The sequence below is a fragment of the Cucumis sativus genome, chromosome 5 (genome assembly GCF_000004075.3).
Source record: "Cucumis sativus cultivar 9930 chromosome 5, Cucumber_9930_V3, whole genome shotgun sequence".
Classification (NCBI taxonomy): domain Eukaryota; kingdom Viridiplantae; phylum Streptophyta; class Magnoliopsida; order Cucurbitales; family Cucurbitaceae; genus Cucumis; species Cucumis sativus.
The window spans coordinates 3303397-3329517 of NC_026659.2; the positions used below are offsets into that span (position 1 = coordinate 3303397).

The 26121-nt window shown below is 33.2% G+C and overlaps 3 protein-coding genes across 8 annotated transcripts; all 3 read right to left on the reverse strand.

Annotated features, from left to right (window-relative positions):
• Positions 1-488: 488 nt before the first annotated feature.
• LOC101218466 (glutamate dehydrogenase 2) lies at positions 489-5090 on the reverse strand. Its single transcript, XM_004143618.3, has 9 exons — positions 4717-5090; positions 4488-4601; positions 2919-3140; positions 2704-2778; positions 2502-2618; positions 2151-2401; positions 1675-1750; positions 1510-1596; positions 489-874 (listed from the first exon to the last, which is right to left on the reverse strand). The coding sequence occupies exons 1-9, from the start codon at positions 4822-4824 to the stop codon at positions 689-691; spliced, it is 1236 nt and encodes a 411-aa protein (XP_004143666.1). The 5' UTR covers positions 4825-5090; the 3' UTR covers positions 489-688.
• A 474-nt stretch (positions 5091-5564) lies between these two features.
• Positions 5565-7784, reverse strand: LOC101214563 (pentatricopeptide repeat-containing protein At1g26900, mitochondrial). The gene has a single exon (XM_004143681.3). The coding sequence runs from the start codon at positions 7496-7498 to the stop codon at positions 5723-5725; it is 1776 nt and encodes a 591-aa protein (XP_004143729.1). The 5' UTR covers positions 7499-7784; the 3' UTR covers positions 5565-5722.
• Positions 7785-8792: 1008 nt separating this feature from the next.
• LOC101214323 (ATP-dependent DNA helicase SRS2-like protein At4g25120) lies at positions 8793-25252 on the reverse strand. 6 transcript variants are annotated; one of them, XM_011656559.2, is made up of 30 exons: positions 24823-25246; positions 24098-24671; positions 23807-23848; positions 23485-23648; positions 22466-22661; positions 21594-21650; positions 21405-21510; positions 21187-21320; positions 20682-20756; positions 20419-20544; positions 20178-20306; positions 20005-20088; positions 19540-19653; positions 19291-19391; positions 18711-18777; positions 17917-17967; positions 16292-16369; positions 15323-15532; positions 15162-15200; positions 14811-14882; positions 14633-14719; positions 14505-14561; positions 13009-13199; positions 12784-12877; positions 12264-12314; positions 11720-11782; positions 11563-11622; positions 10637-10699; positions 9410-9524; positions 8793-9018 (listed from the first exon to the last, which is right to left on the reverse strand). In XM_011656559.2, the coding sequence occupies exons 1-29, from the start codon at positions 24993-24995 to the stop codon at positions 9435-9437; spliced, it is 3348 nt and encodes a 1115-aa protein (XP_011654861.2). In that variant the 5' UTR covers positions 24996-25246; the 3' UTR covers positions 8793-9018; positions 9410-9434. The 6 variants fall into 6 exon arrangements, 5 of the variants coding, with proteins under 5 accessions (XP_011654861.2, XP_031741824.1, XP_031741825.1 ...); XM_031885964.1 differs by lacking the exon at positions 10637-10699 and having other exon boundaries at positions 24823-25247; XM_031885965.1 differs by lacking the exons at positions 8793-9018; positions 10637-10699 and having other exon boundaries at positions 9027-9524; positions 24823-25248.
• Positions 25253-26121: the final 869 nt, after the last annotated feature.

The window sequence follows — 26121 nt, forward strand, 5'->3', positions numbered from 1 at the left end:
GTTTCCAAACAAGCAGTTCTGCCACCCCTAATCATCTCAAATACTCTTTCTCTGCAATTTGGTTATGATTAAAGTGAAATATCATTCCATTACTACAAGAAATATATGTAATTGCTCTATCCAAGAAGATGTAAAGGTTATTCGCTTATTTTATATTTACTCAAGGATGCTTAAACGCTATTATGTTGTAACAAGATATGTCTATCCTCTTATTCTCTATGTTATCTTTCAAAAATATGAACCGAAAATGTTGCTTAAGCCATCGTTGAATGACTATAAAAGGAGCCTCTCTCATTGTTATGAAGATATCAGTACAAGTTAAAGTTCCACGATCGAATCGTTATTCACACCAACGTAAGACCAAAAAGTATCTTTTTAACTCAGTCCTTATCTCTATTCATTTTCGCCAAAAATTAAACATACATGCAAACGAAGAACAATGAAAATGAAAACCAAACAACAAGAGACTGTGGAACGGGAAAGGAAAAGGTTCCACAAGCTAAACTGGTGAAAATTTTTACTAAATTTTGTGAATGATGTTAATAACTTTATTCAAACAGTTAATTTCAGCAAGCAAAGTGCAAATAATCTAAGCCCTTGAAGAAAAGAACAATGAAATGAGATAGGAGCTAGGAAGTGAAAGTAACCCTAGAAAATATTAACGGTGTTGTTTGCAATCCATCTATTTCTAGGCCTCCCAACCCCTCAAGAGAGTAGCACGTGCCACACGGTTGACACCTAGAGTGAAAGCACCCATACGAAGACTGCAATCATGTGATTTGCACATGCTCTTGATATTATAAAAAGCTCTTGTCATGTACCTTTGAAGCTCTTTGTTCACCTTCTCTTCATCCCACATGAACCCTTGAATGTTCTGCAAAGTTATATAAACACATCTTTTAGCTACAACTATTCACCCCTTGGATGACTTTTTTTTCCTCCTTAAGGTTGTTAAATTACCGATTGATTCAAAAGCTTAAATTGACGAGGAAAAGTAAATATGATATTATATCATCTAATACTACATCTCACTTGTGAGTTTGAAATAGGTCGAGGTCCCAACAAGTGGAAATCAATATGAATTGGAGGGAAAACAACAGCACAAAGTTTTGAACAAAAAACTTTTTGTACCACCTACTTTGACCATAGATTATATGACTGATTGACCCAAAAGTTTTGGCTCCATGAAATTAAAAAAGTTATCAAAGGAATGGAACATAGTAGTCAGGGAACATATTGTGAATTGTTGTCTTAGATTATTTCTTTGTTCACTAACATATCAAATATTTTGAATTCTGTTCTACTTCCTAAACCTTCAATGCTTATTCTGTTTTAGTTCTTTATTCTTTCAAAATTTGTTCTTCAGTTACTTTGTGAATACTATACATATGTGACATGATACAATGAAATAAAATATTGAAAACTAAGAACTATAAAACATAAGAGAGTAAAAAGAATTTAAACTAATATTTTAAGAGTCAAAGTTTTGATGTTTGGTTCGCTTGTTACCTGAACCCACTCAAAATAGCTAACGGTGACACCTCCGGCATTTGCGTAAATGTCAGGGAGTATTAAGACTCCTTTCTTAGATAGGATCTGTAGCAAATAAATTATAACTGTCACAAATCAAATAATAAGCATAAGTGTAAATTCAAGATTAATTATAAACATTACCTCATCTGCTTCTGGATCAGTAGGATGATTAGCTGCCTCTACTATGAACTTTGCTCTCACACCAGCAGCATTTTCCCTTAAAAAATGGAACTAGGTACAATGAGTTGCAGAAATCACCTCAAAAACCATCTTCATATAAGTAAAATGGGATGGAATTACAAGTATGAGGCAAACTGTTAGGGACAGAAACCCTCTAACTATCTCTAGAATGGTATGATATTGTACAATTTGGACGTAGACCCTCATAGTTGCTTTTGGTTTCACCCTAAAAGCTTATACCAATTATCAATGAAGATAGTTGTCCTCACTTATATATCTATAATTACACTTTTATCTAATCAACGTGGAACTTTGGTCACATTTTCAACACAAACTATATATATGTATATACAGACACATGAATCTTGAAAGCATGCAAGAGTATTAGAAGTATTTGACAGCAAAGTAGGACTTTGTGGTTGAAAAAAATGGTACACCTGTTCAAAACTCCACCTAAAGCACATGGGATAAGAACATCACATTCATGAACTAGAAGTTCGTTTGGATCCATGCCATCTGCACCTTGAAAATTTACTAGACTATTGGTCTTTTCTTTGTGAATAATCAGCTCAGGTACATCAATCCCATTTGGATTCGTTACGGCACCAGTGATATCACTCACTGCAACAACTTTTCCTCCTCTTTCATGGATAAGTCTTGCTGCCCAAGATCCAACATTACCAAATCCCTGTTAATGTGCAGTTCATATAGGTTTCTTCAATTGTGATGCACAACACAAATTATTGTCAACAAGACCATTAAGTTTGCATGTTGGAACTCCAATGTACCTGAATAACAAATGTCAAATCTTTGATTTTCATTCCATGTTCAGCAAGCAAAGCTTCTGTGGCAAAAACCACACCGCGCCCGGTTGCAGCATCTCTACCGAGGGAACCACCAAGGTCCTAATAATTATGAGAAAGGGGTCAAATCAATTCAATGATATTCATCAAACACAGTTTCTTGGAGCTCCAAGGCTTGGTTACTTACTAATGGCTTCCCCGTCACAACAGCTGGCGAGTGACCATGAAACTTAGAGTACTCATCCAAAATCCAGGCCATAGTCTGCACAAATCATTTGGCTTCAAATTCAAAGCAGCAGCAGGAAATTCTATAAGCATAATCATCCCGCTGAAGATATTTGAAGAAGCACCTCAAGAAAAATTGAAGGATACTATTAAACCTTTAAACTATCTGAACTAAACCTGTGCGTTTGTGCCCATATCTGGTGCTGGAATGTCAGTATGTATGCCAATGAGGTCATGAATCTTCTGAGTAAATACACGAGTTAGACGTTCCAACTCGCTCATACTCAACTCTCGTGGAGTGCATCCAATCCCACCCTTTGCACCTCCATAAGGAATATCTGCTACTGCAGTCTTCCATGTCATTAGTTGAGCCAAAGCATTTACTTCATCAGGGTCGACCTTTAGTAGCAGAATTGACCAATTTAGTTCATTAGGAAAAAGTTTATATGAAAAGATGGTAAATGTTTCTGATGACAGTACTTAGAAAAGTACTTGTAAAGCTGAAGGGTCAAACTTTTAGTGATAGATTTTTACAGTCAACTTTGTTAAATAGCAGTACTTTTATCACTCCTAATTGCAAGTACTTAAATGCAAAAAGGTGTGCTAGAGATTAGAGCTTGCATATATAAGCACAAAAGAATTATTTCATGGCTCACTACTATTAAGATGACTTTTTTGGGAGTGGAACTTTTTAAGTCCAGTACTTTCTCGATAAACACTAAAGATGTGCTAGATAATGCTTTTTAAAATAAATGCTTTTAGCAAAAAGTTTCTTAATTATACCATTTTAGTAAAAAGTATTGAGTAACAAATAATTTTCACCTGGATCATCCAATGCCTTCACACAAAGCACTTCAAATTTGAATTTCCGAAAGTAACTTTGGATGATATTGCCAAAACATCGTAAAAACATTGTAAAGAACTGTAAATTAGATGTAAGGAAACTCTACATTGGATCCTCTAGAAAAAAAGTGGATTTAAGTAAATCGCTTCATAACCAAACCCTACGAAATTTTAGAAGATCATTTTTGGTCCATAAGCACTTCAAAAGAAAAAAACATAGTCAGTAAAACAGAATACCAATTCAAACTAAAATCATTTTCTTAATAGTATAACATATGTGGTGCAGGAATCCGAACCTTGGAAAAAGAAAACTCTTTCTAACAATTGAGACATACTCATTTTGGCACTTGTTTGGAGAATGTAAAATAAAATTGTTGATAGTGTTTGACATGTCAAAACTCTGATGCAAAAACCAAAACAACCTAACAAGCAAGGATTAAAATATCAATGTTGATGTGAATATCGAGATTTCAATTTTACAGATATTCGTATTAACAGATATTTCTAAAAGTCATAAAATTTATTTAGATTAATAATTAAGTTACTTTTACTAAAAGCTAATTGTTTATTAGTATAGTTATTGGTATTTCTATCCATATTAGACTAAATAGATGACATATTGTCTTTTACAAACACTTATAAAAGATGTTAGATATATCCATGTATCTTTAGTATCCGTATCAAACTCTTGGATTTACGGATATATATATATACATCAATATTTTAATCCTTGCTAAAAAGACATCTTCACTTACAATTTGCAAACCAAATAAGACAAAACAGAAAAGAACAAAACCTACAGAAGCCACGAAAACATAAAAGTTATTAAATCAATCAGCATCAGGAGCCAACAGGAACTGATCCCACCAATAACAGAAGCAGTAAAATGAAAAATTTGGTCACCTCAGGATGATATCTGATCCCTCCTTTCATAGGGCCACGAGCATTATCATGTTGAACTCTAAACCCCACATACGACACCAAACTCCCATCATCCTTCGGAATCGTACACTCAACCTATTGGATCATCATCATCATCATCATCATCATCATAATCAGGATAACTCACAAGCCAAAACAAATGAGAGCATCTAAAATAAAAATCAAAACAAGAAAAGAATATAAGAATAACCTTGATTTCCCTAAATGGGATCAAAAGACTCTTCTCGATCTTGGAGTCTAAACCCAGAATCCGTGCCGCGTGACGGAAATTGCGATTGGTAGCAGCTAGAGCGTTCATGATTAAGAAGGAATGAAATGGAAGAAGAAAAAAGAAAAGTTAAAACTTAGGAAGAATGATAAAATGGAATGGAATTGAAAAGATAAAAGGGAAAGAGAGTGATTGAAATGAGAAATGAGAAATGAGAAAGAGAGGAGTTGGTTGAGGTAAAGTCCTTCAATTTCGATGTCAACGTTGTCCAGTTCCGCCATGCCAATGCAGTTTAGCATCTTCTCATTCAACCGTCACCTTCCTTAACTTTCTCCTTTTTCTGTTTACTTTTTTTATCTTTTATTCTTTTTTAGAATTGTATTTTCTCTTATCCTAAACTAATTACGATTTGATAATATTATGCACTGTTTATTTTTTTAAATATAACTATATTTAAGAAGAAATTTATAGTATAAGAGTGCTTAATAACCACGAGAGTAATTGTGACAAAGGAGAATTGATTCACCTAATGTCATAGTAACAATATATGTAACAATAATAGTATTGAAAAGAATATAAAACCACAATAGAATCCGCTTTTATTATTTTCTAATAGTTAAAAGTGTTCGGAAGAAAAAAAAAGAATATTGTAGCCTTAACAAAAAAATAAAAATAAAACTAGAATACAATAAATTACACAAATACCCTTACGGCTCTAAACACTCCATGTGTCCTTAATTTTCAACAAATAGTGATGGAATCTATATTTGAGAACAAATATTAGATAATCGTTTAAAAGCATCTAAAAAAAGTTACTGAATTTTATGTAATTTTCAAATGTAATCAAATTGATCACTTTCAGCTCTGCAATAGAATTATGCTTGTTGATTACAAATTTGATTGAAAATAGTACATTTGAATGTTACAAATCATATAGTTAAATGGTATAAACATGGTTGATTATATTTAGGAGGAAATAAACATGGTCCTAATACAAACTCTCCATCTCAATCACACTACAACCAGCTTCCTTTATTGCTTTCTCAATCTGCACTTGAGATGATCCATTTGCTTCTTTCACTTTGTTTCCTTCCTTCCTTAGTTGATATTGTGTATAATCAGACAACCTCCCAGCAATGGCATAAGTGCTAGAAAGCAGCATTGAATCCGCGGGGTGTTCATCATTTAAATCAACCAGCTTCCTCTTCACAGTCTCTCCCAATTCAACATCTCCATAAACCCTACAAGCTGCCAGCAGTGTACGCCATCCGGTAATATCACCCTTCGTCGAAGGCAAGCTCTTTATTAGCTTATGAGCTTCCTCCAACAACCCTGCACGACCAAGAAGATCAATAATACATCCATAGTGCTCAATCTTTGGTGTTATCCCATATTCATACACCATTCTTTTGAAACATTTCATCCCCTCTGCCACTATGCCTCCATGACTATAAGCATTCAAGACTGCCAAGAATGTTATCTCATTTGGCCGAAAACCCTCCTCCTCCATCCTATACAAAGTTTCCATAACCTTCCTTGTCTGCCCATGATCTCCGTAACCAGTTATCATTGCCGTCCAAGTTTTTACATCCTTATTCTTCATCTTATCAAAAATGTCAATCGCCTTGTCTAGGAACCCAAATTTAGCATACATACCAATTAGAGTCGTTCCAAGAACGACATCTAGATCCAATCCTTCATTATCTGCATAATTGGCAAGGTATTTACCTGTACTGACAGCACCAGAGGTAGCACAAGCTGAGATTAAGCCTGCCAATGTGGATGAATTGGGTTTCATTCCTTCAAGTTTCATGAGATGTAATGAAGCTACTGCTTTTTTTATCAACCCGTTTTTAGCATAGTTATCTATCAAACAGTTCCACACAATAACATCTTTCTCAGCAACTTCATTAAAAATCGTTCCTGCTTCGTCCAAATCACCAAACTTTCCATACATATCAATCAAACATGTAACTACACGGAGATTAGAACCTAAACCCAACTTGATACAATGTCCGTAAAGAGACCTTCCGTCCATGGTATTGCCAACATCACCCACAGCAGATGCAACAGATAAAAGTGTACCCGTATTGGCTATCAAACCTCTCCTACACATTTGTCTAAAAGTATCTAAAACAACAATGGGCTGAGATGCACGAAGATAACCATCCATCAAAGTGTTCCATGAAACCAAATCATTTCTTTGAGAAATTTCATCAAACAGTTTATGGGCATCTTTAATTTGCTCACAAGCACCGTAAAAATGTAGAAGTATATTGTTAACATCATTGAATAAACCATGCCCAGATTTATGAACAATCCCATGAATTCCCTTTCCAACATGAATTGCCAATTCACGAGCACAAGCTTTAAGAGTTGTTATAAAAGAAAACCGATCAGGCAAAAAGTCCTGATTCCTAAGGTCGTTGAAAATAACAAAAGCTTGTTTTGAATCATTGCTATTAGAATAGCCTCGTAGCATAGTATTGAACATAAAGAGATTTGGGTTTCGTATCTCCCTGAAAATGGAAGCTGCATACTTGATATCTAATATGGCAGAAGCAAGAAGTTTGCTCAATGTAAAAGGGTCGAGATCAAGAGCAGTCTTGACCATGTAGCAGTGGATTTGGGAGATTTTTGAAGTCCCATTGCAGGATTCCAATAGAGAAAGTAGTTTTGCTTGGTCTGAAGATATAGCAAAGTAAAGATTTTTGGAGGAAGAGTTTAAATGCTGCCGCGAGAACAGGGAAGGAGCTAAGCTCATGACCCTGGGGTTGGTTGTAGAAGAATCTGAAGCCCACAAACAGGAAAACAAGATCCTGGGGACAATCTTTTAAATGGCGGGAACCATTGAATTTAGAAAGGAAAGTGAAGATCAGAAAAGAGAAAATTGCGATGCGTTTCAAATGGGGATGAAAGGAAAGTGAAAGCCGCAAGATCTTTTTAAGTTAGTTGGTTCCGCCATGGGAGTTGGATCTTCACCGATGAACCGTCGGTTTCCGGCATCACTACGTATTACGTTTTGATTTTCTTTTTTCTTAGAAGGATCTATAAATTCAAATTGACGTTTGAAGTCCACATTTTATGATTATGATTGAAACTTTGGTTTCTTTTTAATTCTCATCTAATTTCTAAATGGTAAATTTGTATGAATAATTCTTTTTATTTGTTCTTCGACTCAAATTCTTAAAAAAAAAAATATCACATGATCATTTGTTGATGTCGTGTTTAGATGACATACTAAAATAAACTCGCACACACGAAAAACTCACCTTACTCTCACTCTCGGTGACGATCCGTATGATGAATACTAATGAACACAATATCTTTTCCTCTCTCGCTCTTATTGAATAATGGAAAGGATAATAATTGTCGAAACTATGGAACAAAGGTCTTGTTCGACCATTAAACAAAATGGTGAAAATTCACTAAAGAATAAAGAAATCACGCGAAGCTAGAGGAGAAAAGAAAATCACATCAAAGAAGAAAGAAAAAAACAACAAATTTGTAACTTTTCTCGTAAGTGACATCAACTAAAGATCATTTGACATTTTAAAAAAAGAAAAACAAGTCAGTTAGTAGTGTGTGTCGGGTCATTCTTCAAATTTTCTTCATAAAATTGGATCATCCAAAAGAATTAAAATTGATCAATGAGTATACATTTTGAACTAGAAAAAACACTTGGTACACTTTATGGAATGATCATATTTAATCTTTCACATGTCAATTTCTTTTTACTTCTTTTCAAACATATTTAACTACTTTTGCTTCGCAAATTACAATGTTTTATCTCATTCAACCTCAGTGCAAACGAGCACATAACAAATTTTTTTTTTTTTACTAAGAATATTGAAGCATATCCATAGAAATAAGTTGAGTCTAACTACATCAAATATTGCATTTCATAATCTCTGTGATAAGAATGAAATGCACAAACATTGTTACCAAAAACAACCATAAGTATTTGGGTGTGCATACTTCTATTTTCCCTCTATGTTCAAGCAGACTTTCTTTAAAGAAAAATAAGCAGAACAAAAACATTTTTCACACAATGCCAAAAGAAATTCCTCCAATGAATGAATTATCGATCAAATACTCTAAAATATATAAATAACAGATTAAAAGTATTACATTAAAAGATGTAGATGTTTTCTTAATAATATTAGTTACATTACACAAAGACAAACAATTAGCCCAGAGATAAACTTGAGAAGAAGGTAAAAATCTAATGGCCACTCTTTTGGCTCCATTTATGGTCAAAATTTACAAACTACAATCAAAGACCTGCAATCTCAAAACAATGATAATAAATATACATATCAGAACTGGTACATTACATCCAACGAATCAACTTCACAATTCTCATTGTCTAATAACAATTTTTATTTCGAAATTAGACGAAAAATGGGACAACAATGATTTCCACAGCTATTGGATTACAGATAATGTTAAAAAATCTTCCACAACTTATATGCGAAGAATAAATATGACCAAATACTGGAAAACTTTCCACATGTGAGGAAGATTCATTCTAACTTTTGGTTGAGGATATAATGCCTTCACTAATTGAGTGAGGCTCAAGTTGGCAGAATATAAGAAACGAACTTGATTGAAATTATCAAAATGAAAAGTGGCCCAACTTAAACTATCATATAAAGTTCAATGTTTTCCTTACCTGTACGCATATTTCTTGCAAGTAGTTATAGCGATTTGTATTGCTCAATCAAGGACGAAGCATGGAGGCGTGAGGTTGGAGTAATTGTACATCCCAAATTGCGCAAATAAGAAATCTGTTCATTGAAGATAATCAGAAAAACAAAGTGTATTTATGTCACGAAGATATTGAGAGATTCAGAAAACATGAACTTTGGAACTACATCCCAACGCTTGATCTTTACTAAACCTAAAATATGAAAACACATGCATGTTTAAATTATGGAAGGAATTGAGCTATTAGTAGGTGTGAGCTGTATGGTAGTAACTTTCAAGATTCAAACCTCCAAACTAATTATGACTTGTTTGGTAACGTCTATGTTTTTTCTTTTTCTTTTTTTGTTTCCAGTTTTTGAGAAACATAAACGTTTGGTGGTTGCTCAATTTTCTCACTTTTAATTTTTTCGGGAACACTTTAAAAGAAACACAACTTTTTGTAGCTGTTGATACAATGAAAAGAGTTGACGCTCAAAATAAAAGGAAACAAAAAGATGAGGTCGAAAACTTGAACAGTAAAATCACAACACTACCTTGCATCAGAACAAAGACTGATAAGAGAAAATAAAGGCACCCGAACATAAATAGAAGCATTATTTTATTATTCTTCAATCATAAAACATAAATAGATATCAATGAAAAAAGATATAACATAAGACTTATAAATATTTAATTTCAAAACTAAATTTCATATAAATCTTTAAGAGGACAAATAATAAGAAACAATTATCAAACAAGCAATAATCAGTTACATTATATAATTATATTTTTCTTTATAAAAAAGGAAGAAAGAAGAAACGAAAAAAGAAACATTTGGAAATGGACTTCTTCATATCTAAAAATCTTGTAAACCCCTAAAGCTACAAGAACTAAAGTGGATGAAAACTTTCGAAGACGAGTAAGGACGGGTATCTTAAAGGTCTGATATCTATTGTGCTAAGAATGGAAGTACTTGAAAGAAGTGGGAGAAAACTAACAATAAATAAAATCAAAGAAATGAATTATCAAATCAAGGAACCAAACTCGAAAGGGACTTCTGTGAACTCGTTTGGCAAATGAATCAAAAGTTCTAAAGTAAAGTGAAAGATGATCAAGTGTACAAAAATTTAAATAAAAGATAACTGATCCTATGATGAAAACAAACATTATTTCAATGACAATATTTCTGAAATAGTACATAAATAACAGCCACCTGTTTTGATGTAGCTGCTGAGGAGCCCATCGCATTTTCAATTCTTAATTTCTGGAAATGCTCCTGAAACAACTTACTGCTTAGAATTGAGGTATTAAAGAGGAAGGCGTTCTCATTTCACAGGTTAAAAGAAAAATCGTCAAAAAACCTGTTCCACTAGGCCAATTTTATGTACACTTGTTTTCATTGCAGAACTATATGTTATGATATATATATATATACATATGTCCTTTATTGTAATTTTACATAGTCTCTAGGGTTTAGTTTATTCTCTTTATAAATATGTAACATTGCTTTGACTCAATGAGAATAAGACATACGTTTCTGAATTCTAGATTACACTATAGATACTGAAGATCACTACGATTATGATTAAAAATACAATATACAGAGATATTCTCAAGGCCTGCTCATGTACGAGTTCAGCTTTCACTTTGGTCCAAGGTATGAAATTTGAAATGCAAAACTGAAATGAAAGGGTACAGATTTCACATCGTTCCAACAAATGAGATCTCCTCAATCTCAGGAGCTTAGGCTATATTTGGGATTGCTTTTGAGTCTTAAAAATGATTATATAAAAATCGTAACCACTGTAAGCGTTTGGTAAGATTGATTATTAATAAATTGTAAGAATCACTTTTTCAATCACATTCATTCTCTGTTATTAAAATCTATTCCCTAATAGCTTTTGGAAGTTTTCAAATCAATTAGTTCAATGCCACTGATTTTTATTTAAGAATTTTTTATACGCATAAAAAATGATCTTCTAAATAAATAATCTAATAAAACAAACAAGATATATACTTATTCTGAAAGCATATTTATGATACGGGATTCCAGATAAATATTTAAAAATATAAATTATCAACAAATAAAATTTTCAAATTTTCATTATAATTCAAGCTAATAAGCAAAAGAGAACAAACCTGTTTTTCCTGCATTAAAAGGGCACGCTTGTCAGCAGGAATCTGTTCCCATCTCAAAACCTTTCACAGAAGAAAAAGTTCGAAGGATACATCATATAAACCACCCTTAGAGGAAGAAACAGAGAAATGCAAAAAAGAGGTAACCAAATGTACTTACATATTCAGCATACTGAAGTGCTTCATTACTAGTCAATGATGACTTCAATGAACGCAAAACTTCCTGTGTACACAACACAATCATATAAATATTCAAAGAGCATAGCATAGTTGATCTCCAACAAAAAAAAAAACGAAAGCAAGTTATAAATATGATATAGTGAAAAACTGACAAATATAAAGATTTGCTATGCAGAACTATGGGATCCATTGATATAAGTACCGATAAAATAAAGACAACAAAATTCTGAAATGTTAAAATATGTTCATCATTCATTTTACTTGATTTCAGTAAACAAACATTTTCTAAAATAATTGAACAATTGAAATAGATTTATAAGTAATTCACTTTGATGATAAGTTTTTTCTCTCATTTTATGGCTTCACAGTTCACCATACAATTTTCATATATTACTATTCGTATTAGTCAAACAATGGGGTTTTGGAAGTCGGTTGAACTGTGGCCAAAACAATTAAAAGCTGGTGGTAGCTTCATTACATATAAAATTAAAAAGAAAAACTAGCCCAATTAATAAAAAGTTAACCTTGGTTTTGCATTTCTTCACTCTCAGCCGTTCCTCAATTACAAAGCCAACCTGTAACGTTATGAAAAAAGTATTTAACTTTCCATTGTCCCATTTATCGATCATCAGAGCATAGAAGTTCAAATACAGCAGTGCAACGGACATACAAATTATTTAACTCTCTATAGTCCCATTTAATTGATTGATAATTCTTTGGTTTCTTTCCTTACCTTTGCGACCTTCTCTGTTTTCAATCATAATCTAATAGCGGATATATGAAAGGTTAGAATACAGTTTGCCATACAGTTATGGTCAATCACAAACTCTTCATTGAAGAGTTTGCTATGATCTTTTATTCACACATCAGCATCTGTTAACACTGATAATTACACTGGACAATAATTACAAATTCTGCACATGGTGGCTTATTCAAGTTTCAAACTAGGTAGAGCAATTACTAATGTGATAAACATGACCTGAGTTTTTAAATATAATCTGGAAACAATCAAACTTTAGATTATATGTTCATAAAAATCATCACCTTATCAATCAACCTCTTAGGATCTTGAAATGCCTTCTTTTTGGCCCATTGATGAAATAAATGGGAAATGACTGCTCTGTTATCCACATCAAATCTACAATTGGAATAGAAAAGACTTCTCACGTCAACAAGAAGACGAAGAACTATATCAATGTACAAAATCTTCTTTTTGTTTTTGGGTAAAGATACACGAACAAAAAAATGGAATTGGAAGGGGGAAAACACCTTTTTAGGAAATTATTCCCATTAGTAATCTCTATTGGTTCTTCAAAGTCTCTAATGTCGATTTGGTTGTTAGCAGGATCATTTGATGCCACATCCAAATGACCTGATATCGATTTTTCAAGATGCATGTATGCATTCTGCTCTAGAGCATCATGGTGCTTCTTCTGCAAGTGCTGGATACTAACTTCAGCCTAGAAGAAAAGATTATATCATCAACAAAAGTTCAAAATTAAATCAGGCTGAACAATTAGCAAATCAAAAGCCCTACAAAGAGATAAGGTAAACTATCATGTTTGGCAGAGCACCTTCATCTTCATCAGTAACTGATTTTTCTTTAATAATAAACAGCTCAAACGTTCATTAAGAACTGAATTAATTCAGTATCTTATATTTTCAGAGTATTAACTAATACAGAACGAATGGTTATTAAGTAAAAGTTTATACTCATATGTGCTTAAAACATTTCCAAACAATTATTCAAAAGGATTTCACAAACAACAATATTTTCAAGGATTCCAAAAAATGATGTGCCAAGGGATATAAGAACAAAACTGAATTGTAAATGGATACCTACATAGTTCGAGAAATACATTAAAAAAATTCCTGATTTATTTTATTTTCTTACCCAGCTATAACATCTTCATTTTAACCCTCTCTCCCTACCAGTACAGCCCTCATCTTCATCCCATTGACGTTGTTGGCAATCTGATTGCTTCTAGCAATGGTCTTTTTAATATAAAAAATCAAGACTTTATGGTTGAGAAGAAACGAAAAAGTACATAAGGAAATTCAAAAAGACAATCCGACAGAAGGAGTTAAAAGAAAGTGTAGAAGGAGTATGAGGTAATGAAATCTAAAATAATTAAACTTGACAGAAAACCACCTATTGCTCCCACCCCAGCAATGATGATCCTCCAGTAAGTCGTGCCTTCCCTTTCTAACTGTGTCCTAGGCCTACGTCCCCCTTGACTTCCTTTTTTTCCTCCTCTCCACCAATTCCTCTTCTAATCCTTTGATTCCTCATGTTCATGACATTCCTCCATCTTACCATTTTCCCAATTTCGTCAAATTCTGTTCACCATTCACCCCCCAAAAGGATTTCTCCACTGCCCCGCATGTCCCAACTTGTCATCAAAGACCTCTTTTCTGATGAAAATTTGTTTACTCTTGTCCATTTAAAGCTCCCACAAAACTAATCTAATCACATTATACAAATGACAAGAAATACACAAGACTATTTTCCAATATATTATACAGAAAAAATATGCTCTTTTATCTAGTTAAGCGTGAAAATTTTTCCAATATGAAGATTAGTGATAGCATTTATCAAGCTTTGTGAGAGTAAATAGTACAAAATTGACTAGAATCAATCTGTTTTCTATTTCTCAAAAGCATTAGCCCAAGAGTGGATAAGGTACCATCGGTTTAGTTATTATACTTATTTATAAATTATATATAGGAAACAGTACATTTTGATAAAATTTAACCAAAAATACCTGTATCTCTCGGACATGATCTGGAATTTCTTTGAGAAATCTTGAAGGTTGGAGTATCTAAAGGAAATGCTAGAGTTAACTAAATTTGTCTACCATTTAATGATAAAAAATATTCAACTAAAACAAACCTGCCAATCAGAGTCCATCAAGACATACAATATAAAAAGTTTATGCCTTGCACGAGTCATTGCAACGTATAATAAACGACGTTCTTCCTGATATTTTCAAATGAGAATCAATATGGCACCAATGAAAGACATTCTAAAGAACAAAGGGCAACAATGTTATTTACATGGAAAAACATACCTCAATTGAGTTTCCGTTTTCCATTGTAATGCCCCTAGATTCATGCAAGAGAGGAATCTCTGATTCATTGGCCTAGGAACATTGAAGTACAAAATGTATTGTCATCTCAAAAGCAAAAATGAAAAAGTATACCCAAAAACTTACCAAAGAAATCGACCAAGCAAACTACAAATAAAAATGAAAATTCAATAATGTCCAATTACTATTGTACATTTTTTTCCTTTGATATTTGTACATGTGTCATACGCTCATACCCAATCACTTTGCAAGAAATCAAAACAAGAACCACTATAAACATGACAATAACAGAGCAAGGTACTAAACAAACGCCCTTTTATAGCTTTCAATTACCTTAATTATGAAGACAATGTCCCACTCCAAGCCTTTTGACTGCATATGGAAGTGAAGAAGGAACTTACCCATGAAACCAGAAAAATAGAGCAATAACAATGGCACTAATAAAATGTTGTTTCCAAATCTAAGACAATTCTAAAACTTATGCAAGAAAGAACCTGGTGAATGGTAGTCAGAGTGACAGAGCTTTTATTGTTAAGACGACGAGCACAGAAATTTGCTTTTTCTCTCTCAGATATATGGTCGATAAAAGCTTTTAGAGAACTATGACAACCTGGCTCATTTTCTACAATTTCTTTCTTCTCTTCTTTCAAAGTAGATTGACTTGACAAAAAGTCGGAGACATCATCCAATAAATACTGAAGGACCTTCAAGAACAAGAAATTCAACAGCATAGAATAAATCAAGGCTAAGAAAATAATATTACAGAAAAGGAATGCCACTGGCAAAAGATCATTTGCACTTTTTTCCCATCTAAAGTGAGTGTAGATGGAAGTTTGCCACAAATCAAGTAAGGAATATTCTATTCATCTAATTGTTCTTTCATTCAAAGGATTATGAACTAGGCCTAGCTTTTCTGGAGTGCATTGCTTCTTAAACTTTACTCGTATTCTTATTTTCATAGTACACGTAATCTATTGGCCCAATGTTAATTAATTTTAAATGCCCATTCGTTGATTGGTTTCTAGATCTAGAAACCTTACACTTGAAGAGATAACTTTGGGCTGGATAAGAATATAACAAAAAGGAATTTAGAGTCGAAAAACCTAAAATCCCATTTTGAAGTTTAAAGAATATAGGTTTCAAGACCTTGAAGTTCATCGAAATTAAATAGGGATATCTGCTTCCTAATTAACAAATGGAACTTGGCTAGCACTCCAGGAAGAGGCGGTTAAGAAGTTTTGTGTCCTTGATTTATGGAATTGAGAGTTTTAGACATGGATTATACCTGATAAAGATATCAGTGTTTGTCAGGAAATTTTGATTTTTTAAAAGAAACGGATTTCAATAGGAATCAAACCTTCAACAAAAAAACTATCAATAAGTCTAAAATCATTGTGTTCATTGAGCGATTTGCATCATCTACATCAAACTATAATATCGTAATAGCATTGATTTGTACTCACAGATCTAATATCACTGTCTTCATTCAGCAATTTTCCCCCATCAACATTAGTAACTGCCTGTTGCTCCAGAAGATACTTCTGAAGATATGCCACCAGATATGATGTCAAAATTTGAGAAAATAGCAGCCTTCATACAAGTTCAGAAAGAATATTTTCCTAATTAAAAACATAACTTGCCATCTCTCCTATTCGGATTCGGAAAGAAAGTCCAAGAACAAAGTTATAAATAAAAAACTATAGCACATTAAAATTTTTTGGTAAGTTGCTAACAATCAGAACAAGAAATAACAGTGAGGCCTCCAATTGTGTAAACTTACATGAGGAGGGACAAGAAGGGAAATTAGCAAGGAAGTTGTTTAGTGGGGCCAGAGGAGATCATGTGTGATATGGCTGGCTGCTGGATAGTCGTTCATTATTTCTTCAGGGACAGGAAGGAGGGAGGACCATTCTGCATTTTGTTTACGATTTGTCAAATTGGAGGAGAGGAGCCAGCACTCTTGAATAACTGAAATGTCTATCTTTTTATCTTCTCACTTGTTGTATCATTATCATGTTGAACTCTTTAAACATTTCTGGATATTTTCAATGGAACAGGCAATGTTCTAGTCTATTGTGTGTTCTCTATTACTTTGATTGTTTCCAAGTAGTAATTGAACTCGGGAAACTTAACATAAGCAATGTGATAAATGAGTTTTTGAAAGTTGTTTAGTATATTCTTCCAGAAGTACAGCTCATGAAGTTATCTTTTTTTCTTTTTTTGTACAATAGGGTCAAAGGTATTCAACCACCAACTTACAATAGCTAACACATACATGAAGTTATCTTCAATTCCAAAAAGATAAAAATGTTTTCAAGAGAGAGAAGAGTAACCTAAGAACTCTACTAATATGAGCCCTTAGTCCAGCCCATCAGAATGAGTAACAAAATGAACTTTCCACAACATGATGGCAAAAATCCTGACAGAAATACTCTAGGGTGAAAATAGTTTCAACCTTTTCTAGAGGAACCTATTCAAACCAACCAAACCTAATATAAAAGCAAGGAATGGTAGTTCCTGTATTTAAGCCTCTAGAAGCTAATGATTCGTCCCATGGATTTTGAAATTAGCACACTAAAAAACACTCTTCAAATATCCTCTTTTACCATTGCAGGTGAAACTTTTTCTAAAAGTAAGAACAGCATCCAAACAACTTTTATAAAAAGGTGGAAATGAAACAGCATCCAAACAATGCAAATCTAAAAGTTAGAATGTGCTTGTATATATGCTTCTTTTTTTTTTTATGGAGGTAAGCTTATTTATTAATATAAAACCCATAGTACAAGAGAATTATATAATGAGAATAGTAAAGAAGCCTAAAAATAAAATTAGAAACAGATGATCAGGAGGCACACTCGGACATCTCAACTAGGTTGACACCCTAAGTGTCATCATCATATCCCATAAACAAGCAAAGAACACATAGGTACCATATAAATCAGAAGACAAAACAGCCATAGCAAAACAAAACGAGGAGAAAAGAAACACCACAGAGGAAGTAACACTTTACATGTGCTTGTTTTAAACTCTGTCAAATGGATTGCATATGAAAATTCATAAAATGATCAATGATTGAAAGAAGACAAACCTCAGGTAACATGTTAGACACAGAGGTTATAACTGTTGAAATTGATTGTTCCTGCAAATATGTTACAAATTAGATTGAAATTGAATTATTTGTGATTCTTTTGTGGAATTGAACTTTCATTGAAAAAACAAAACTAAAATAATAATAAATAAATAAAATAAGCTAAAAAGGAATAAAACCACAAAAAAGGGAGTTCGACTCTAAATATAGAAAAGAACTTCAATAGAAAAGAACAATACCAAAATGATTACATAAAAGGCCTAGTGACCCACATCTAAGAGACAGTCATTAAACCTAACCACCTCTCAAGACTCACCAATCTATCAACCTGTCTAAAATTTCTATTTCTCTCAAGTAAAATATCCACAAAATTGCAAAGAGGCTAGCATGCCAAAACACTTGGCCTTTTCCCTACCCGGAGAGTTAGAAACACCTTCTTCAACGTAGAGAATTGTTTTTATTCATGATTTGTAAAGTAACAAAATAAATGGGGAAGAAAAGGAGTAAATTCAAAAGGCTAATAGATTGCCAGTTCCACTTTCCAAATAAGAAAAAGTGGCAGGATCAAGATTTTTAAAAATTTAACATAAACCAGACAAAAGAATGTCTAGAGTTTGAACCACTGGTGCGGGAGATTGAGAGAAGTAACTCTCCTACCCCTTGGTGTCTCCTAAGGATAGCCTATAGTTGGGCAGGTTTCCTTAGATTTAGTGGGAATAAGACCAAGTACCCCAGGTCCCCAATTACACAAAAATCATCATGTAGATACCGTAGTAGCATTCCATGTGCATTACCCTTAGAACAAGTCTCGATATCATCTCTAGTGTTGACAGCACCTTACGTCCTTGGTTAAGTTGGCTCCTGTAAGATTTGGGATGGATCAAAATTCAGTAATATAGCAAGAGCCGAGAAGAAAGAAGAATAATGGAACCACCAACAGACATACAACCCTGTTAAAACATTCATGTCCTAAGGTAATAATGTCGTTCGTTAGATCCCATGTTTCCTTTTGGACCACAACTAGTTGGCTAAAAACCTCATAGGATATGAAATTGGTAGAAGACTACCATGGCTTTAACCAATCCTCCCTTTCATTATTTAAATGGATGAAGATATAGAGATCTTAAAAAACTAAAGAAACAAAAGTTCTTTAATAGTTTTTCTTTACATGAAGGCTTTTAAGCATCACATTTCTAATTCCTGTAATAAAATTATATTTAAGCTTAAAAAACACTGTAGTGTGTCTCAAGGTCCTCATACCTAGGCAAGCAACTTAAAGTAGAGCAGCAAATGAAAAATTGATATCACATACTAGAGCAATGATGATTTTAAATGTAGATTTCAAAATTTACAGATGAATCTCTAAAATTTGACCTCTTTAAGGTGCCCGAAATCTTGGAACTGAAGACATCCCTGGCAGCATCAATAAATCTACATTTTCTTACCGTTGAAATTTTGTCAATGTGATTAATTATCTGCAAAAATAAAAAGAAAGGATGAAGGGCTACCTTCTAGCAAACAAAACCGACTTTCAAGAGAAAAGCAAAATGCTGCTATCACAATTCACAAGGGTCTTAAATAACAAAGTAAAGAAAAAGAGATAAGAGAGAAGGAAAAAGTTACCCTCTTCTTGTCCTCTTTCTCAAAAGGCATTAAAGCCTTGAAAGCTTGATGATAAGCACCATCATCACAATCAGGAAATGTTGTTTTAAGTAGAGCCAGAATGGTTTTGACTACCTAAACAGAAGAGAATTTAATAAGTTTCAAGAAGTGAAGTTCTGGTAGCCATAGTTGGAATAAAGTCAATAAGTTGCAAGATTAAAAATAAAATTAGTTCGTAAAATTTCAAACAAAATGACCAACCACACCACATAACTCTAAAACACCCATATTAGTTATGGACATACAAAAACTAACAAGGATTCAATTATCTGTAACATGAACACCACAATTTGGAGCGAAGAAATCTAGCATAATAGTTAATACAAGTCAAGAACATTAAACATTCAACTGCACATCATACTTGATTACAATCAACGAGCACCCATGTTATAAAGGATTCATATTATAGATGGAAGAAGAATATACCTTTTTTCGGTAGAAGGCCACACCATGAACATTAAATGGTATTTTTCTTTCACGAAAAGCTGTTTGAAAGATTTTTCCCGATATCTACAGAAATAAAGAGAACACAGATTTTCTCAGAATAAATGCAGTAACTTCTCATGTCCTTTATTGATATATTGGCACATAAGTTTGACCTGCCTCCGGTAAAGAACTGCAAAGCTCCCAAAGCCTTTGGAAGCTGAACAATTTGATGTGCTTTCCATGATCTTATCGATAACAAATGCACATTGAGCATCCTCATTATTGCATTCTTTAATTGTAATCTGGGGAAATTAGGGGCATGCCATTTCATGTTATCATGGAGGAGATAAAAGAAACATGATTTTAAAAGATTAAAACATAAATTTTACTCTATGAATACGGCTACAGCTTTACCTTAGATCCAGTTAAATTATCAGTTTGTACACTTTTAAGTGGGCATCTTTTTTTATTATTTCGTATCAGAGAAGATGCAGCATCAATAATACAACCTGTGGATCGATAGTTTTTATTGAGTCTGATCTACAAGATAAAAATAAACTAAATTAAAACACTCAATTGTTGGATAGAAATTTGTAAATCGTAATTATATTTTACACAAAGAAGCTAAAAAAAATCTGAAGGAAATCACTGGATTCGAGCCTAGAGAGAATGTGAACCTCTTTGTAGGTTGGGAAGTCTTTACGAAAAGAGTCAAATCCAGAGATATCGGCTCCATTAAAACTGAATATGGACTACATGACAACATAGAAAATGACATTAAGAATAACAAATATACTAAACATTGAAAAGTGAGGCGGAAAAGGATATTATATAACAAGTAATCCAGCTTTTTACTGATACAATATGATAGAGCAAGAAAATTATAAATAGAATTACAAATATAATCATGATTTTAAGTTAATTCTTAGCATTATAACAAACACTCGACTTTTTTCTATATACTCATTAGATAGATGGTTAAACTTTGAAAGCATTGCTATTAACAAAATGGACCAACGCAAGAATGGAGAAAATAAGATGATGGTGTTTTATGAACAGAAGATAACTCATCCAACAAAAACTTCATCAACAAATCTGTCAGTGCAAACATTATATTTTGATAATATAAAGTGCAAGACCAAGAAAATGCAAAATTTGTAGGGATGAACTAATAGTTATGACCTGATCATCATCACCAACTATAGTTATCTGCTGATGGGATGCAAGAACCTGAAGAAGCTTGTATTGCATGGAACTTGTATCTTGAAACTCATCAACAATAATCGCTTTCCATGAATCCTGACATTCCTTGTATACTTTTAAACAAACAACAAAAACAAATGGGTCAAAACATGCCTAACACTTCAAATAATATTAAAACTGATAAGCTAGTATTGAACCTTCAGGAAAATCAGTAAGCAGCTTCAAGGAACAGCTTATTAAGTCATGGTAGTCCAGAGCATTACAAGATTTCAAGATATCATTGTAGTTGTCAAGAACTGTAGCCTGATTCAAGCATTATTTCAATTAAAAAATGGGAAACAAAGCTGTTGACAGAAACCTTGTTAATCAGAAAAGTGATATCTTACTCCTGCCTCATCACCCTTTGTAAGTAGTTCTGCAGAAGTTGTTCCACAAGCTTTAGCCTGGAATCGAGTGAAATCAAATTAGGAACAAAATCATCAATTAGGAGAGCCTTCCCCCACCATTTTTGTCAAATAGACAAGTGTATTATGGAGATACTAAGTATATACAGTACAGGACACAAGAAGATTATGACTTGTCACAAAGAAGTTACAAAGAAAAACATCCCCAACTAACTGAAATGAGATAAAAAAAACTTTTTTTTCTTTTTGATCAGAGATGCAAGGCATTCCAAAAAATAGAGGGACGAATATTACAAAAAACAATTGGTGTTAGAACCTCAAAAGAGGCCATATGTTAAAACAAATCTCACAGCTCAATAATCATATTCTCCAACATTGTGAGTTTGCAAGAACACTGGGATTATTTCTTTCGGACCCTTGGGTCCTTGCATGCTCAGGATAAGGTTGTTAGTGATATAATTGGAGAGTTCTACCTCCATCTACCTTTTAGGAAGAAGGGACGCTTTTTAAGAATGTGTGTTGTTTTTTTAGTTTTGTTGGGGGAACCAACCAAACAATAGAGAGGGACTCTTTTGAGGTTTGGTCCCTTGTTAGATATCACGTTTCTCTTTGTTCTTCGGTTTGGAAGACATTTTGCAACTATTTTTCTATTTTGTATAGTTGGAGCCTCTTGGGATTCTTCTCTCTTTTGTGAGCTTGATTTTTTGTCTATTCTTTTGTTCTTTCATTCATCTCAATGAAAGTCATTGTTCTACTTCTATCCCAAAAAAACAGAAGGCCTTTAGACAACATTAAGAAGGTAGAAAAGAACACACAAGACCCTAAGCTAAAGTTGCAAAAGGTAAATTACTTACCTTAGGGACAAATGTTTGCCATTTCTTTGATTTATCCTTAAACTGCATCGGGGCAACATCCTTAAAAGCATCACCAAGTATGTTGGAGTCCAACTTTTGTTTACTTTTTTCATTTTCCAATAGACGCACAGCCTCAATGATTGCCCTCCTTTGCTGCCCATGTCCATATATCGAAAAATCCGAAGTGCGCTCTAACCTGTGGAATATAAGATAACAATTTAATCCCAAGATTAATTACTAGGATGGAAGGTTAAAAAGGAAGGCAGTTGCACTTTGGTAGGAAATGCTTTAACTTAGAATTTAGCAAGACAAGACTAACGACCATGTAATAAACAAGAACAATATTACACATCCTACAACATAACATATATTCATTTTAAAACATTGTGAGATTAGAATCAGATCTGATCCCACATACATGAGTTTAGAAATTTATTTTTGGGTTGACTTATGACCGAGCAAAAACATATATTCACTTTTGGCATGATTTCGCTTAGTTGGAGCCTTTTCTTGTAAAGGAAGTCCCTCCTTTTTGTATACTTGTTTTTTTGTATGGTTGTGTATTCGTTCCCTTTTTCTTAATGAAAGCTGTTGTTTTCATTTAAAAAAATATATACATATAATTCTATGTAAATCAAAAAAATTTCTCACCTCCGTTTACCCTCCTTCTTTGTTTCCCAAGTAAGATACCTAACTACTTATTCATATCCTCTTTCTCAATTTGATAAGAACTTATTGATATTTTTTAGTCAAAAATAAGGAAGCTTAAACCTGTAAAGAAACCTCTCGGACACTTCCATTAGTTGTCCTCACTAATAGTCTACAGTGGAATTTTCCTTCTCCATAGTCCATGCATATAATTTTCTTGTTAGCTTATGCACCAATTCACATATATAAATAGTTGAACTAATAATGTGCACCATGCATGGTAAGACTACAAAAAAATGAATAATGATAAACCAAGATACAGAACCCATATGCTATATGTAGGCAAGGTAAAAAAAAAAGTTTGAGCATACTTTTCTGCATGTAGACGACAAAGTTGCAATGAAAAGGAATGAAACGTGCTAATCACAAGTTCTTTTGCCATTTTCTTCCCGGCAACTACACCAACGCGATCCCTCATTTCAGAAGCAGCTGCAGTCGTGAAAGTCATTGCCAAAATTTTCGACGGACTTATACCCTATACAACCAAAAAGAAGTAACTACGCAGATAATTCTAATAACTGAGTATAAATGAAACAAAAGGAGTTATAATAAATACCAGAGTAAAACAATCTATGAATAAACAAAAACAAAACAAATTTACAAAAGGCACATTATGCCATGAGGTGGATATACCTCATTAAGCAGCATCAAAACTCGACCAACCATTGTGGAAGTCTGCATAAAACAGAAATTTCAGCTCTTGGGGGCAAAATAGGCTCCAACTCAGACCAACCTTAAGAAAGCTTTAACTGCAGACACGCGCTCGTGTATTGCTTAATCCATTTTTTGAATGAAAATACAGCTTAGATAAGAATACCATTTATCACGAACTAGACAAATTTTCTTGAAAGCAAAAACATTAATTAAACCCCAAAAATTATTTGTTGATTCTCAATGTACAAACAAGGAAACAAGAAGTGAGACCTTTCCGCTTCCCGGGCCAGCAAGGATCATTAAAGGGATTGAGATATCACCACAAGCTGCTTCTCGTTGTCTATCGTTAAGAGACAACAGATATTTTGAATACTCTTCTGGCATTGTCCCAATTTTCTTCATTGCAGAGTCAGAAATGATCAACTCCGCTCTTGGTTCCGAGGCATCCAAAGAACATAATAAGTCTTTGGCTTCTATACTCCCGCCACCAATTACAGATTGAAAATCTGCACTAAGACCACCATTATAACTACCATGATCCTGATTTGTCACATGGAAGCTGGAATCTGAAGCTGGCCTTACTGATCTCCCTGATGAGCTCTGCTCTAACAGAGCATCAATTTCCTCCAAAGCAGACTCATCAAAATCATCATCAAGAATACTTGGAACTGAGAAAGAATCTCTTATACCAGAACACGTTGGAGTTTTTACAGGAGTCTTGAGACAATCCAACCCCAACCCATTCGACAACGGAGTGTTTACCGAAATCTCTCCCAATGGAACTCTCTTTGCATCATTATCACGAACTGTGGCTTCATTTGCATTAAAATCCCCAACTCTGGAACTAAAATGGCAATATAACATTTGGGAAATCTCAAAATCTTGAACTTATATTTCTTTGATTCCATAAAAAGGGAAAATGCAATAATGAGCAAGCTATGAAAATTCTGTTTAGTCCAAATCAAAACAAACACAATAACTGTGAGAATACAAACCTGTGAGGAAGTGGGTTAGCTGAATGGGTAGTGTAAGAACACTGAGAAATGGTGTGATGGGAGTGAAAAAGACGAGGGCGTTTGCGAGCAAGTAGAGCTTTTGCAGCTCTGAAATTGTGGGAGATTCGAGCTCTTTCTTCGTCGGTAATGCCCGGATTTCCATCGTCGATCATTGCTTCTCCAGAAACTAAACTGAAACTGAAATTAAAGCCTACAAGACGAAGAATCGTAGAGTAGAGACATGGATTACCAAATTCAAAGTAAGTCCAGAGGCTGCATCTCTTTCTTTACTCACTTCACTTCATTTTCCCACCAAGCTTGAAAAAGTTCAAACAAGGAAAAACACGTTCATCTTAAGAAAATTGTCTGTGAAAGGAAATTGAGTAAAGCTAAAATGTGGACATTCAAACTTTTTCTTGAGAAAAATCGATCTTTCCAAAAAACTAACCAATCAAACTAAACTTATTATTATTTTCTTAAAAGAAATAAATGGTCACCAAACTATTTACAAAAAATATAATATAGCAAAAAAAAATAGTTTGATGAAATCTATTATATTGTATAAATAGTTTCCTAATTTTAAAAATACTTCTTTTTAAAATTATATTTTATTATTATTATTATTATTATATATATATATATATATATATATATATATATATATATATATATATATATATATATATATATTTATGGGACATTTTTAGAAATAGTAAAATAAATTAAATTATTTATCAATTATAGCAAAATTTAGAATTATATTGAGGATATAAACCGATAGACTTATATCACTAACTATCAATGTAAAAAATGAAATAAATCCAATTCAGATGTTCATAGTTGGGTTGGATTTCGTATGAAAATATATACCTAAATAATTATAATGAGTCTAAAACGTGTTCGATTTCAATCCAATTCAAACACACCAACACATATACACAATTTAAATGCTCAAATTCGCCTTTTATAGACTTCAAGAAGAAAAATAATAGTTTTAAATACTCAAATGCTCACTCCGACCTTATCAAGAGTATGGTTTACATATTTCTAATTTCTAACATGATGATTAGCTTGTGAGAAAAGTGTAGCAAAAACCAATCAATGTCTTTATTTTCTAAGATCAAAAGCAACAACTTTGCAAATTACAAAGATTGGTTTATGGCTGCATTTGACCTTTACATTATTAGCATCTTATATGAACAATGAGATCATTAGTAGCTTATGATTTGTTTTGTTATCGTAAATTATGTTGATGGCGTTTTGTTCACCGGAGAAGTAATCAATCATGTAAATTTATAT

What these genes read in the sequence shown, in the direction of transcription:
- LOC101218466 (XM_004143618.3), bottom strand. Translation starts at nt 4,824, where the DNA reads ATGAACGCTCTAGCTGCTACCAATCGCAATTTCCGTCACGCGGCACGG. An exon ending in TTGTGACGGGGAAGCCATTA is followed by an intron (nt 2,619 to 2,703) that starts GTAAGTAACCAA and finishes CATAATTATTAG; the next exon opens with GACCTTGGTGGTTCCCTCGG. An exon ending in CTGATCCAGAAGCAGATGAG is followed by an intron (nt 1,597 to 1,674) that starts GTAATGTTTATA and finishes TATTTGCTACAG; the next exon opens with ATCCTATCTAAGAAAGGAGT.
- LOC101214563 (XM_004143681.3), bottom strand. Translation starts at nt 7,498, where the DNA reads ATGAGCTTAGCTCCTTCCCTGTTCTCGCGGCAGCATTTAAACTCTTCC.
- LOC101214323 (XM_011656559.2), bottom strand. Translation starts at nt 24,995, where the DNA reads ATGATCGACGATGGAAATCCGGGCATTACCGACGAAGAAAGAGCTCGA. An exon ending in ACTTCCCAACCTACAAAGAG is followed by an intron (nt 20,545 to 20,681) that starts GTTCACATTCTC and finishes TTTATCTTGTAG; the next exon opens with ATCAGACTCAATAAAAACTA. An exon ending in CAGTTCTTTACCGGAGGCAG is followed by an intron (nt 20,089 to 20,177) that starts GTCAAACTTATG and finishes TTATTTCTGTAG; the next exon opens with ATATCGGGAAAAATCTTTCA.